The sequence below is a fragment of the Anas acuta genome, chromosome 5 (genome assembly GCF_963932015.1).
Source record: "Anas acuta chromosome 5, bAnaAcu1.1, whole genome shotgun sequence".
NCBI lineage: Eukaryota > Metazoa > Chordata > Aves > Anseriformes > Anatidae > Anas > Anas acuta.
In genome coordinates, this window is record NC_088983.1 from 33,553,167 (window position 1) to 33,565,674 (window position 12,508).

At 42.2% G+C, this 12,508-nt stretch overlaps 2 protein-coding genes across 4 annotated transcripts in view; both read right to left on the minus strand.

Moving 5' to 3' along the window:
- Positions 1-1,289, minus strand: part of LTK (leukocyte receptor tyrosine kinase) — a 156,508-nt gene extending 155,219 nt beyond the window's left edge. Inside the window, exon 1 of the mRNA XM_068684266.1 lies at positions 821-1,289. The gene's annotated coding sequence lies outside the window, so the exon portion shown is untranslated. The remainder of the gene's footprint in view (positions 1-820) is intronic.
- Positions 1,290-2,928: 1,639 nt separating this feature from the next.
- Positions 2,929-12,508, minus strand: part of RPAP1 (RNA polymerase II associated protein 1) — a 41,866-nt gene continuing 32,286 nt past the window's right edge. For all 3 annotated transcript variants that reach the window (XM_068683886.1, XM_068683887.1, XM_068683888.1), the window contains exons 19-25: positions 12,055-12,250; positions 10,955-11,104; positions 10,347-10,489; positions 8,383-9,187; positions 6,376-6,552; positions 5,519-5,575; positions 2,929-4,727 (exon numbers count right to left, since the gene is read on the minus strand). In XM_068683886.1, the coding sequence (XP_068539987.1) occupies positions 4,572-4,727; positions 5,519-5,575; positions 6,376-6,552; positions 8,383-9,187; positions 10,347-10,489; positions 10,955-11,104; positions 12,055-12,250 (1,684 nt within the window). In that variant the 3' untranslated portion in view covers positions 2,929-4,571. The remainder of the gene's footprint in view (positions 4,728-5,518; positions 5,576-6,375; positions 6,553-8,382; positions 9,188-10,346; positions 10,490-10,954; positions 11,105-12,054; positions 12,251-12,508) is intronic.

A 12,508-nucleotide genomic window follows, 5' to 3' on the forward strand; every position in this document is an offset into this window, starting at 1 on the left:
AGAAAAGTCACTTGATACACAAGCTCCAGCTTTCCCTTCAGCAGACAGGTCCAATTGATTAATTGCTAGAGTGTTGTCAAATATCCGACACATCAGACCCAAACGGCGCAGTGCGTTTGCACATTCTATGCAGCAGTCAATCCAAATCTTAAAAGTAAAGTTACAGCTCTCAGTGTTGTAAGGTTTCCAAACAGGCACATCGTGCATGTTATTCATCGACATCTGCCCTTTAGATGCAGAGCCGCAAGCTTTCACCTGAAACTCAGCGGCAGCATCTCAGTTCTCCAGTTAAGCTATTGAGTTACTGGCTGTTTCTGCAGACAGCCAAAAGAGTGAGAAAAGATGAGAAAGAAGCTGCAATTAGCAATGAGGAAAACTCAAAATAGACAGATTGGGAGAGAAAGAAAGCCTGGTAAAGGAAAACTGTGACAGGAAAGAAGATGCCAGAGAGCATGTGAGGAAATGAACACCAGAGAGAGCAGAGGATCCGCAGCCTCAGCTCAACATGAGATGCCCAGGAACAAGGCAACCAAAAGCTGAGCCACATGCCATGTTCACCTGCTCACCATGCCCCACAGCTGCTAGGACCAGGCTTTTCATGCCAGAGGGTCCCAGGGCCTGCCAGAGCCCCCTCCACACACACCCCTCCCTCACAAACCACCCTGAAGTGAGGCCCCCCCCCTCCTCCTTCCCCTGAGGGGTGGAGGCAACTTCATGTAGCCCAAAAACACATTTATCACCTCAGCAGGACAAAAGCCCCCACAGCCCCTGTGAGAAGGCACACACCAACCCACACAACGCGCATTTCAGCACTCCTGACCTGGTTCATAGTCTCCACAGCTCATCAGCCGCTTTATGTGATGGAAAATGGATAAAAATTGAAGAAACTTGTTGCTTTCCTCCTCAGGCTGCCGCTGGTCCTTCCACAGCTCACTGAGGGCTGCTGGGCCATGCCCAGGTGTCCCCCTTCAGTCACCTGCCCCGGCCACAGCTGCCTCCCCTCAGCGCAGCTGGCACCCCTCAGGGCATTCTAGAAAATTCCGCGCAGCCCCCTCAGCCCTCCTGGGCTGGCTGCTCCACAGGGGGCCTGTGAAGGAGTTTCAAGTGGGCACAGAGGTTATCAGGGCTCACGGGCAAAATAAAAGATGCTGTTCTGGTCTCTGGAGCCACAGGTGTCACCAGGATCTGCTGATAATACACCAGCAGAAAATAACTTGATCTGAATGTGGGCCAGGTGTTGCTTGGTCTAAAATGTCCTTTCTTTGTTAGCAACCTGCACAAAACACCTGCTCGGAGTCAGGGCTTGCTGAAAGGATGTCTCCACTGTGGGTTCTCCCTTCAAAGGAAAAATAAAAGTTTTTGAAAACTAGGGCAAAGGCTGGTAAATTGTCATAAAGTTATTTGTACAAGAAAAATCAGAGGACTGCCTCTGTAAATGGAGAGCTCCTGTAAGCAAAAAGAAAACATGTTTTGCTCCCCAATTTGATTACGAGCTGGAGGCACCACCTCGTTGCAGTGATCTGCAAGGAGAATGTTGTACAAGTAGGAAACAGCAAAAGCTGCCTTGCTGCTGTCTGACATCAGAAATGTGTCTGACCTGTCGTGTATTTATACATCTGCACCTTACGGCTTCTTCTGTCTGTCCATGACTTCGTCAGCAAAAGGTGTTCAGGGTTTACCTGATATGAAGTAGCCAGACAGAAGGTATTAGCCAAGAAATGGATTTTTACATTCCACCATCAAACTGAAGTAGTCAATAAATACAGTGGGATGCAACTGCATTAATCACACAAAGCTTCATGTGCATATTACTGTTGTAAAGGTACCAAGTGTAGCCTTCTTACAGTGGGGTTTTAGTCCCATTTTGGTTTCTTCGTTGCATCTTTATTTTGTCCTGCACCACTTAGTCCTACCTGTGTAGAATAGAGCCAGCTGCCAAGGTGCCTGTATCTTCTTTAGGAGCTGCTGTTGTTCAGCACAAATGGGCCACACACACCACCAAACGTGGATCCCAGCCTAGCAAATTCAAATCACTCACAGGGTGGAAGGGTCACACATCAACTCTGTTTCTTCTAGGAATAACTCTTAGCAACACAAAACTTAGTGAATATACTCTTGGAGGAAACATGGAGAATTCAATAATAATAATAATAATAATAATAAAAAAAAGGCAGAAAATCCAAACTAGGTTTAAGGTGTTTTTTTTTTGTTGTTGTTGTTATTGTTATAGTTCTGTTTGTTTTTTTTTCCCTCAATTGCATCGCAGCTGAGAAAGTTTGCTTTTAAACTAGATAAAGCAATGCCCTCTAGTGTTCTGCAGAGAAATCTGGAACAAGGTTGCCCAGAGCCTTCTAAATCTCAAGGTTGGGACTGCTGTACTGTTTCAGTCACAGCCAAAGTTTTGAGAGCTTACAGCTGATGCACAACACATGTAAAATTTCTGCACGCAAGTATGGCCTACAGAATTGTTTGGGATCCTTTTTTTCCCCTCTGTTCCTGCTGCTTGCAGCAGAACTCCATGCCAGAAGATGGAAGTATATTCTGGGCATATATTAATTGCTTGAGAAGCATCTGGGAATAAAGGGGGCTTTTCAGAAAGAGACAAAAGCCTGATCCGTTCCTTCCCAGATTTCACAAAACAAACGAAATTTATCTCCTCTCTTACCACCTACAGATATCATCTGTGGATAGGTTTTTTTACTGCATTCCCAGCTGTGGCACATGACAAGTCACACAATACTCACCCTGCACCTTTGCCATGTATACACAGCATTTGATACCCTGTGTTACTGGCCCACCATACCTCACAGCATGTGGATTCCCAATATATCGATAAATTCCACATAGAACTGTCCAAAGACAAGAAAGGTTTAAATAAAGAAGAGAGCATTCTCATTGTTTAAAAAAAAAAAAAAAAAAAAAAAAAACTAGTTATCAAAACATTTATTTACACTCTGTATACATTTAAAAACTCAATTTTGTATTACACAAGAGATTTTTGTAGGTCATAAAAGCAAAAGATGAAGTCCTTGATGAAGGCAGTTCTTAAATGGCCAGCTAGGAGTTCTTAACTTTTACCATGCATTCATTGTTCTTGAAAGACAACTGCTGGGACTCTCACCATCTAGACAGAATAGAAACTTGAATGCCTTTCATTAAACTTTTACTTTCATCAAGTACTTTTAAAATAATTAGCAACAAGGAAAATGACTGTTGACCACTTTCTGCTTTTGTAGTTTCCCCCAGCTGCATATCAAAAATTGCAATTGGAAAAAATAAAAAGAAAGATCAAAATGAAACATCAGTTCCACCTATGTCCTATCTAAAATAAGAGGACAAAAAAGGTGAGACAGTATCTTCTGGAAACTTAGGGGGTGCTGGTAGACTTAGAAAACTTTTTGACAGGTAGAAAGGATCTTATGTCTCTAGGCTAGGCATCACCCTGCACCTCCCAGAGGTATTTGTTCATAAGAACAAAGCAGAAGAAATAACTTTATCAAGTTTTATTCATAAAAATTATTGAAACAGAAGTCTGCCAGACTGACTGTAGTTCTACAAAAACTATTGGATACAAATTAAACATCCACTTCAGTGAGACTACACTTAGGGTAAATGCTGGGCTTGACCTAGCATTTGTGATGAACACTTTAGGACGCTACCTTTGTAGCTCATGTGTTGGCAGCTGCAAAATAGAATATGGATGTAGAAGTGGGAATCAAATAAGAGATTTTTAAAATGAGGTCTAAACTTTGGAATACTACTTGAAAATTTAAATTACATTCCCTTCTTCTCAGAAGACAATCAATACATGTTCTACTTAAACAAGCAGATACGTGTTTTTCTCTAAGGGGGGAGTAGTTTCTGACAAGCATTCTCACTGCAAATAAATTATTTATCTTGTTATATATGTAAACAAATAAGGGAGAAAATAAAGCAGTTTAGATACTATCCAAAAGACAGACAAGGTAAGATGTCAACTGCATTAGGAGCTATTGTTTCTTAGAGATCCGGCATCTGTGACTGGTCAGAATATGATCCTATATATGGAAAAAACATATGTGAAAAGATAAAAAAAAAAGTTCACAGGATCAGCTTCTTCCCTGCTGCGCTGTCATTTTATTTGCAGGGACAGTAGGGGAAAGGGACCGTTCAAAACTCAGGATAAAAAAAAAAAAAAACAAGGGAAAGATCTCGGGAAGACAGACATCGTCATGAGAATTCACAATCTCCGGCCTGAATGAACAAAATGGCTTTTTCAGTTCTTTCAGTTTATTCAACAGTCCAGTGCCTCTTAGACACATTTCTGCCTCCTCCAGGAAGAAGTAGAACAACCTGAAAGAGAATGCAGGAAAATGCCCCAGCATTCATAATGGAGAGGCCACACACACATTGACATATCTTGAGGTTTGTATTGTACTGCAGGGCTGGGAGCATTCTACCAGTGCTTCACTTTGCTGAGAGTGTCCAAGCAAGACACTGTAACTGTTTAAGATGTACGTAGTCTCATCAGTGAAGCATAAACTGAGCTCTTCTATTCTTCTCTTTAGACCTCCACTTCCACAAGTGTTTTGCTATGAGACTAGCACTGGTGTGTTCTCCTTGTTTTCTTTCTGTATCACCGTTTGCAGGTACTTCAGTCGCATAGGAGGGAGTTGCTCATAAAGGTCAAATCCCAAAGGGCTCTCGGCATTCAGCAGTCTGTAGTAGAGAAGGTGCTTTTTCAGGGTCTGAAGAAAGAAATTGCAATTATTAAGCATGTCTTAAAAGTAAGAATCTAATCATTCCTATCTCCAACACAAGATAGCAACCTGCCAGACAATACAACTCCACCATGCCCAACATATTTAACTGCACCATCTTCAATAGAAGAGCTGTAAAAGGTGAGTTTCTTCCAAGAAACTCTCTTGATTTGCATGAGTTTTCCACTTCTGAACAAAAGTCCACTGTCTCCTCAACAACCCCTCTCAACGATCTCTTGCCAGATGCCAAAATGGGGTTTTGAGCGGGAACTAAGAATTTACCCTAGACACTAAACATAAAGGGCCAAACGACTAAGCTCTGTTACAGAAGTGATAGACTTTGGCAAGATCTGTTATGATAAGGCAGGACAGAAAGCAGAAAAGCAGACACCTCACATTTGTTTTGTTCTTTTGTGGGGAAAGCATCCAACTAAGAGTTAAGGGAGGTCCCTGCTGGCTGCCTGTTCACAGCTGTGCTACAACCACCCCTCACCATCCAAATAAAATACTGCTCTAGCAAGAGGCTCAGAAATACAGTACAGGAGATCCATCTGTGTTCCAGTGGGCTCAGTGCATTGAGTTCAATTAAAGCAAGAACTGGATAATACTCCATATAGCCACTGCATGTTAAAATCCTTCTGCTAATCTCTCATTCTGAAGTTAGCAATGTAGACAAAAGCAAATTTCAGACTTCAAACACAAATTTAAGTCTGTAAGAGTACCACACCTGAAAAACTCTAGCCCCAGTACCACCACACACTGATCCTTACAGACCCTACCTCATCCACCAAGAGCCAAGTCTTTCGCAGCATGCTTTTCCGAGCAGCATCAGCCTCCTAAGAACAAAACACATACTTAAATTAATACGGTACAACACTAGCTTTGCCCACAGGCCATGCAGCACTCTAGAAGGATGCTCTGCTTATTATGATGATGGTCCAAAGAGCAGCTTGTTCCATCAGAAAAGCCTTGAGGTGGCAATCACTTGGATCCCTCTCCTTTTCCTCCTTCCCCTGACCTGAAGCCCATCTGACATGTATTGATAGAAAAAGTGGTAATGGCTTTAAACTGATAGAGGGTAGATATAGATTAGATATAAGGAACAAATTCTTCACTCAAAGGGTGGTGAGGCACTGAAGCAGGATGCCCTATCCCTTGAAGTGTTCAAGGCCAGGTTGGCTGGGGCTTCCCTGCCCACAGCAGGGGGTTTGGAACTGGATGATCTTTAAAAACCCTTCCTAACCAAACCCTTCTATGATTCTATGACACCTTAAGATTGCCCGAAAAGAGGCTAAGTCTATTACAGGCTATGGAGCTAATCAGCTCCATCATTTGTGCTTCATTCTTTCCTTCTGTACAATAGCCCACAGTTGTAGACTTTAAAGGTTTATATAGGATTGGCTGCCATTAGTACAAGTTTCTTATTTTATAATGAATAATGGTTATCATCTGCTCTCTCCTATGTGGATTCCAACCTTCAGACCTCAAACAGCTGCACAGTCCTCAACATGTGCTTGCTATCTTTGTTTTCAAGCTCTGGGTCAGTGATTCACCAACAAGCCACAATGGACTCTTGGGAAGAGCAGGTGCAAAACTCAAAGCTTCCAGCCCTGATGCCCTGCCATTCATTACCTACCTGTGTTGTACTGTCTTGGGAAAAAATAAAGCTGTTCACATGAGCCACAGCCACCACATAAAGAACAGGGCACCAGGTGTGGCGCAGTGCGCCAGTGACCAGCGTTCGGAAGTAGAGTCGCAGGAGGTTCAGGTTATCCTCAGGAGGGGAAGTGTATCGCTCAAGAGGCACAGGAAACTGCAAGAAAATCACCCAAAGGCAACATTACTTTGTGTGTCAGGATCTAAGTAGTGAGGGGAAGTTCAGTATTTTAGTGTCCCCTTCCCCAGTTGTTTTGGTGCACACTCCCATGTAACACAATGCACCTCAGTGGCACAGCTCCCAGCTGGAGCAGAACTGTTGCCACCCACACTGACTAATGTGATGTGCCTTTGTCAAAGCGCCCTCAAGACCTCTTCATCTTTATGAAGAAGTGTTTTACTGGTCAAGTGACTATAGTTGCTTTTGGGCACAGGTAAGAAGAGGTGTTTCAAAGTGAGGAGACAAAGTGCTTTCAGCAGCATCTCCTGCTAATGCATCAGAGAGGCTTACACTGACCTATGCATTTAGTGAGAAAAGGAAAGCAGGTATTTATGCCAGAGTTATCATTGCTATTAAATGAAGTTTCCAGCACTTTGACTTCACCTTCTAGCTTTGAAAAATAGGTCATAAATGCTTTTAAAAACAACTTGGTTCTGTTTGCTTCTCTGTTCTCCAGAAATCCAAATTTTGTTCTTCTCCGTTTTTACAGACATTTTCTAGAACCAGCGTTATGTATTTCACTTTGAAGCATCTTCTTTGCAAGACTTGAAGACAATCATTGACTACACTCTGTAAGTCTGCAGTGACAACATAGCATCTATGCCAAACTTCAGTCTTTGGCTACAAAGACTGTACTACTAAAATTTTTACTGCCCTGCCTGCTAGGGTATGTTTAACTTACATTAAGACAAAAGAAAAGGAAAACACACCTCCCCCAAAATGATTTTGCTCAGATTTTCCAATGCACAATTTGTTTTCAAGCAACACAGCAATGAAAACATTATCCAAAGTATTAATCGTTTAAAAAAAAATCTGAGCACATGAAAAACAAAGCATAGAAACCTGTTTTGAACTTCCTCCATTGTAACGTATGTCACAGTTCTGCTGGCATTGGGGGATTTGGCATTGCAGGATCAAGGCAAGATAAAGCATATGAAAAATGAACATTTTCATCTGGAATAGGGTGTTCAGCTCTATGTATATTTGTGGAACTAAAACTGAGACAGGGAAGAGCTACTGAGAATAAATAGGTCAAGAAAACAGAGAGCTTTATGATAAGAAGCAAGCCAGAATATCTTGGCTTACTCGGTTTAAGAAACAAAAGGCTCATCTGGTCATAATGATATAGACAAGCTGGCTGCAGGGCTACTATATCCAGAACAAAAGTATCGCAACCAAGTGATGCAAAGCATTGATCTCACGTAAACTGCTGGTTCACAGTTGCTTGAATTTTTTTTTTGAAACATCGTTTTTGTATTAACAAACTTTAGGCAAAATCAGGTGTCAACTGTTGCAAGAGACATAGAATTTAAAGAGAAATTCCATGTCTTACGCTCTGCTCATTCAAAAGAAGTGCAGTCCTGCACTTGGCAGGTCAAACTTTCTCACTGAGCGACCCAGTAAAGCACAACTCCAGTATAACCAATTGTGGAAACACAGTATGAGAGGAAAAAACAAGTGTTTGTCCATGCAATGCACAGGAAAAGGTTCTCACTAGACAAAGAAAATATTTAAGGGAAAGGTAATGTATGTCAGAAGAACATGGGTGCAGAATAGCCCTTGATACATAGAGGCCATGAATGAGGAGCTTCTCAACCATTAGACCAAGCAGAGCAAGGACAGAAAGCATTACTATTCTACTGGACACTGAGGGATGAGGAAGAAGAGGAAGTGCTGGGAGGATGCCCAAATCAAGGTTGAAGAAACATGCAAGAGCCCAGTATCCCAGAAATGTGCAGTGACAGGTAACTACTAAGCCAGGATTACCTGATGCAGCGGCACTCCCAGTGCCCGCAGGATGCTTGTGTGCTCCCCAAAAACAGAAAGACGCAGATGAACATTGAAACGCTTCTGCAGAGGTAGAAGAACAAAGACTCCAAAGAGTGGATCTCCAAAGGAGACGCCTTCAAACTGTTCCAGCAAACTTATATAGAGATCATGGAAGGAAGCCAAACCAGGGAGTGGAGCATCCAAGTTTAGGGAGTCTAGTGCCTTGGGCTGGCAGTAGATAGAGAGAAGGGCAGCTGTGTAGCAGTGGATCGGTGCTTCTAGAAAGAGGTCACCACCTGTGAGGAAGACACACATAAGTCGTGCAAGTTTGGCAGCAGTAGGGATGCTCTGAAGGGTTTTAGCACGCCACGTTTCCAGCAACAAGACCCATTGAAGGTTCCAGGTCACAGTGTTGACTAGATCAAGTGGGAGAGAGTTCAGCACAGCCCCCCGTGTCTCCGCATTAGTCACTTTGTTGTAGAGGCTGATAAGTGGAAAGAAAGGCCAGTCTGAAGGCAGGATGGGCCCTTTGACCTCAGGAAGCAGCATTGACTGGATGAGGTAATTCCGTCCTTCGTAGGATGCTTGGGAATGCACAAGGGCAGGCTGCAAGTGAACAAAATGAGAGAGGTAGCAGGAGCGGATGACAGGCAGATTCTGGTATGATTCTTTCAGCAGGGCACCACGTGTAGGCTTTGAAGATGCTGCTGCTGCAGAGCCAGGCTGTGCCAGTTTGGCACTGGTACCCAGATGCAGGATATCAGAAAAGTCAGCTGCTTCTGGCCCTCCAGTTTTCCCTTCACTGTAAGACAGAAATAAACATCAGTTAAAATTAAACAAATAAAAAACACCACACACGCCAACTGCCAAAAAATGAGCAACACAAAAATTCATCTGTATGATCTCCCTGGATCAGGGAGATTAGTAGTACACACAGCAGTTGCAAAACTTTCTGCAGCATTCAGTTATAATAATACTGTGTGCCTGTAAAGCATCAGCTACCTTGATATCTACAGGAAATTCACAGAACTACATCTGGAGCTAGCAACATGAAGGTATTGCATGAAAAACCTCTGCACAATGTCAGCACTCTTGTGGAGGATGAATCAGTAAGACAATTCTCACTACAGTAGCTTTGCTGCTTGCAGTTGCAACTATACAGACCGGTAAATTGAAATGGAGGGAGGGGTGCTGTCAAACCCATTTGCCATGATTTCAGATCAGACTGACCATCGTCTTTGAGTACTTGTCAAATTCTTGCAAAACAGTGCCTCTATAGCAGATATTTGCAAGAAAATACAGTTTAAAAAAGCTTTCCTTTTGAAAGGCAGCTTTTCTGGAGAAGTATGGTATCTCTTTGCAGTGTATTTGTCCAACTTCCTATACGGATACACCATGGCAAGTTTCAAAGTGACTGGGATGAACTAAAACTGCTGCCATCTTGGCTAGACATGAAGGCTTTACGTTTGAGATGCTCAAGATTTCTTCCAGTACAAGTACTTCATCATTGTCAAATCAGCAAAAGTTTATGTAAGGAATTGTATAGTAAGGGTTACAGAAAGACTTAGTGAGCTTTTCAGAGTAGGTCAGGTTGCAATGTGTTTTGTATGCTCACTACTCTCAGGACAGTAGATGCTGGACATTAGTGAAAATCAATTCTACCATGAATCACAGGACTCCAGCCACAGAGGAGATCAAAAGAAAGTGGTCATATTTCTCTGCATGGCTACGCTGGAAAGAAATCTGCAACCACGCTGTTGGTCTGACTGGAAAGCTCCATGACTCAAGTCAAGTCATATTCTCAAGAATACGTCAATGAATATCTACAGTTTGAATACAAGCCCTATTAAAGGCAAAAAATTACAACCAAATGCCAGTGCCAACCTCTGCTTTTTTTAATCTTTCCCAAATCTACCCACGTACCAGATTACAGAAAGAAGGACAAAAAATGCAAAGCTTACGGAAGAAACTCTGGATTAAAGGCAAGATCCAGTAGAACTTCGTAAGCCAGATGCTCGCTCCCTGGTAACAGACGGCTTAGCAATGCCAGGGCGACACAGTGATGGAGCGAGGCATGCTGCCTGTAATCCGGACAAGTGCCCACCTGTATGGAAACAAAACACCAGGTAAAAACACTGCAGCATTTCTCAACATGACAATCAACAAGGATGGGAGCAGCTGAGGCAGAGATCTCACTCGAAAATTAGAAACTGAGGCACCACGAGCATCGTCAGCATTCACATGGACATTTTTCTGCTTCCCCTTACTGCCCTAGAAAGGCAGACACAGTTTTCAAGTGTGCTGTTAAAGAAGTTGTTCTCACTCTAGCCCAAAGACAGCCAAAAATTTAATTTTGCCATCCAAAGTGTTTTGGATCTAAATCCCCACATCAGCAACTGTAAAGTGAAGATACTCTTTGCTAATGGGGCAGAACAGTCACCACACCTAAGCCAGCTACATGAAAGAACCCTGATGTAAAGGCCAGTTGCCAGTCTGACACACTGAGTTACAGAAACCGAGGTGAAGTCAATTCCTGGAGTGAAAGAAATTAGAGGACCAGCAAGAATACCATTCTCTTAGCCAACGCCAACACGAAGTACTGCAGATGATATTCATGGCGCAGCATCCATGCAGATGAGGGAGTTACAGAGGGAGGTCCAGTCTGCCAGCTTTGGTGCAGATAATCTTTCAGGCCTCCAAAGCTCAGCACAGAGCTGTACTATAACGGAATCAGAAGCAGAGACAGATACTACTAATACAGTCCATGCATGCATGAAAGTAAAACAGTCCTCTGCAAAGTCTACCCCCCCTTGCTTTCTCCCATAAAAACTCATGTTGGCTACTGCAAGAGAGACATTTAGAAATGGCCTGATAACCACCTTTCTGCCTTGGGGCTCACCTGCATCCATCATGACCACCCCTGACCTCAGGTAACCCATAGTCACTGCCTACGTTTTCCACTTTGCTTTGTAAGACAGAAACCTTAACCGCTGACTTTAAGTCAGCAACTTAAAAGGTTTTTCTCTCACCTAGCAATATACTGCTATTAGTAACTGATCAGCTAATTAAACATAAGATCACAGAGGAAAGCTCTGAGAAAACTTATGCTAGGTACTCCATCTCCCTAGGATGCTGCCATTTCCTCTTCAGAGTTAGCACTCTTCCATGACTCACTCTTACTCTAACAACTCAGGGCAACAAGAAGTGGGAAGAAACCTTTCCAGCCACTGTAGCTTTCATTAGCTCATTTATTTTTATCCCATTTTCCTTTGTTCTATATCCTTCAACCACCTCTTTTCCCTCCTCTGACAGTCAATTATTTTGTTTAGCCAAACAACAGTTGCTAAACCCTTCTAAATATTCTTCATAAATCCATCCTTTAAGCCTCCTTGTCATTTGACACTTGCTTTATAATCCCAGCTTCCCAGTGTCAATTGGATATTTGAGTTCAAAGGCAGGATATTTTTCAGATGCTTGTTTCACCCATTCTGAAAATGGGGGTATTTCTCTCTACAGTACTTTGATATTTTTAAATTAAAAATATACAACAATTCTATTTTAATCATCTTAGTAACGTCATTCTTAAGCCTGGGAATACACAAACACTAACCTCCCTCCCAAGTACACTACCATTCACATAGAATTTATAGCCAAGAAGTCTATTCTCACCTTGCTGATCAGCCCTTTATGAATGTGAGTGATGCTATTGATGAGAAACAGGAGGGCAGTGAGGAAGGGAAAAGGGGACTTGGAACCAACTAGGTTCAAAGGAGGTTTGCCTCCAGTACAGCTCAAAGATATGATGCTCAACACAGATTCAGGTCCCGGGGAACAGGACAGAGGATTGCACAAAGCAGAACATGGCCTGTGTGAACAAAGAATGAGAGAGAGATCAGATCAAAAGCACATGTCTTTAATTCTTATCTTCAGTTGAATAGTACATGATGTACAGAAATATTGATGCACTGATATATGTCTGATTTCAAACATTTGAAAGTACTGGACCCTTGATTTAAAAAGAAATATATATATTTATATATAAAATATAAATTAAATAAAATATAAATTTATAAATATATAAATTTATAAAAATATATGTTTTATATATTTTTTACACATTTCC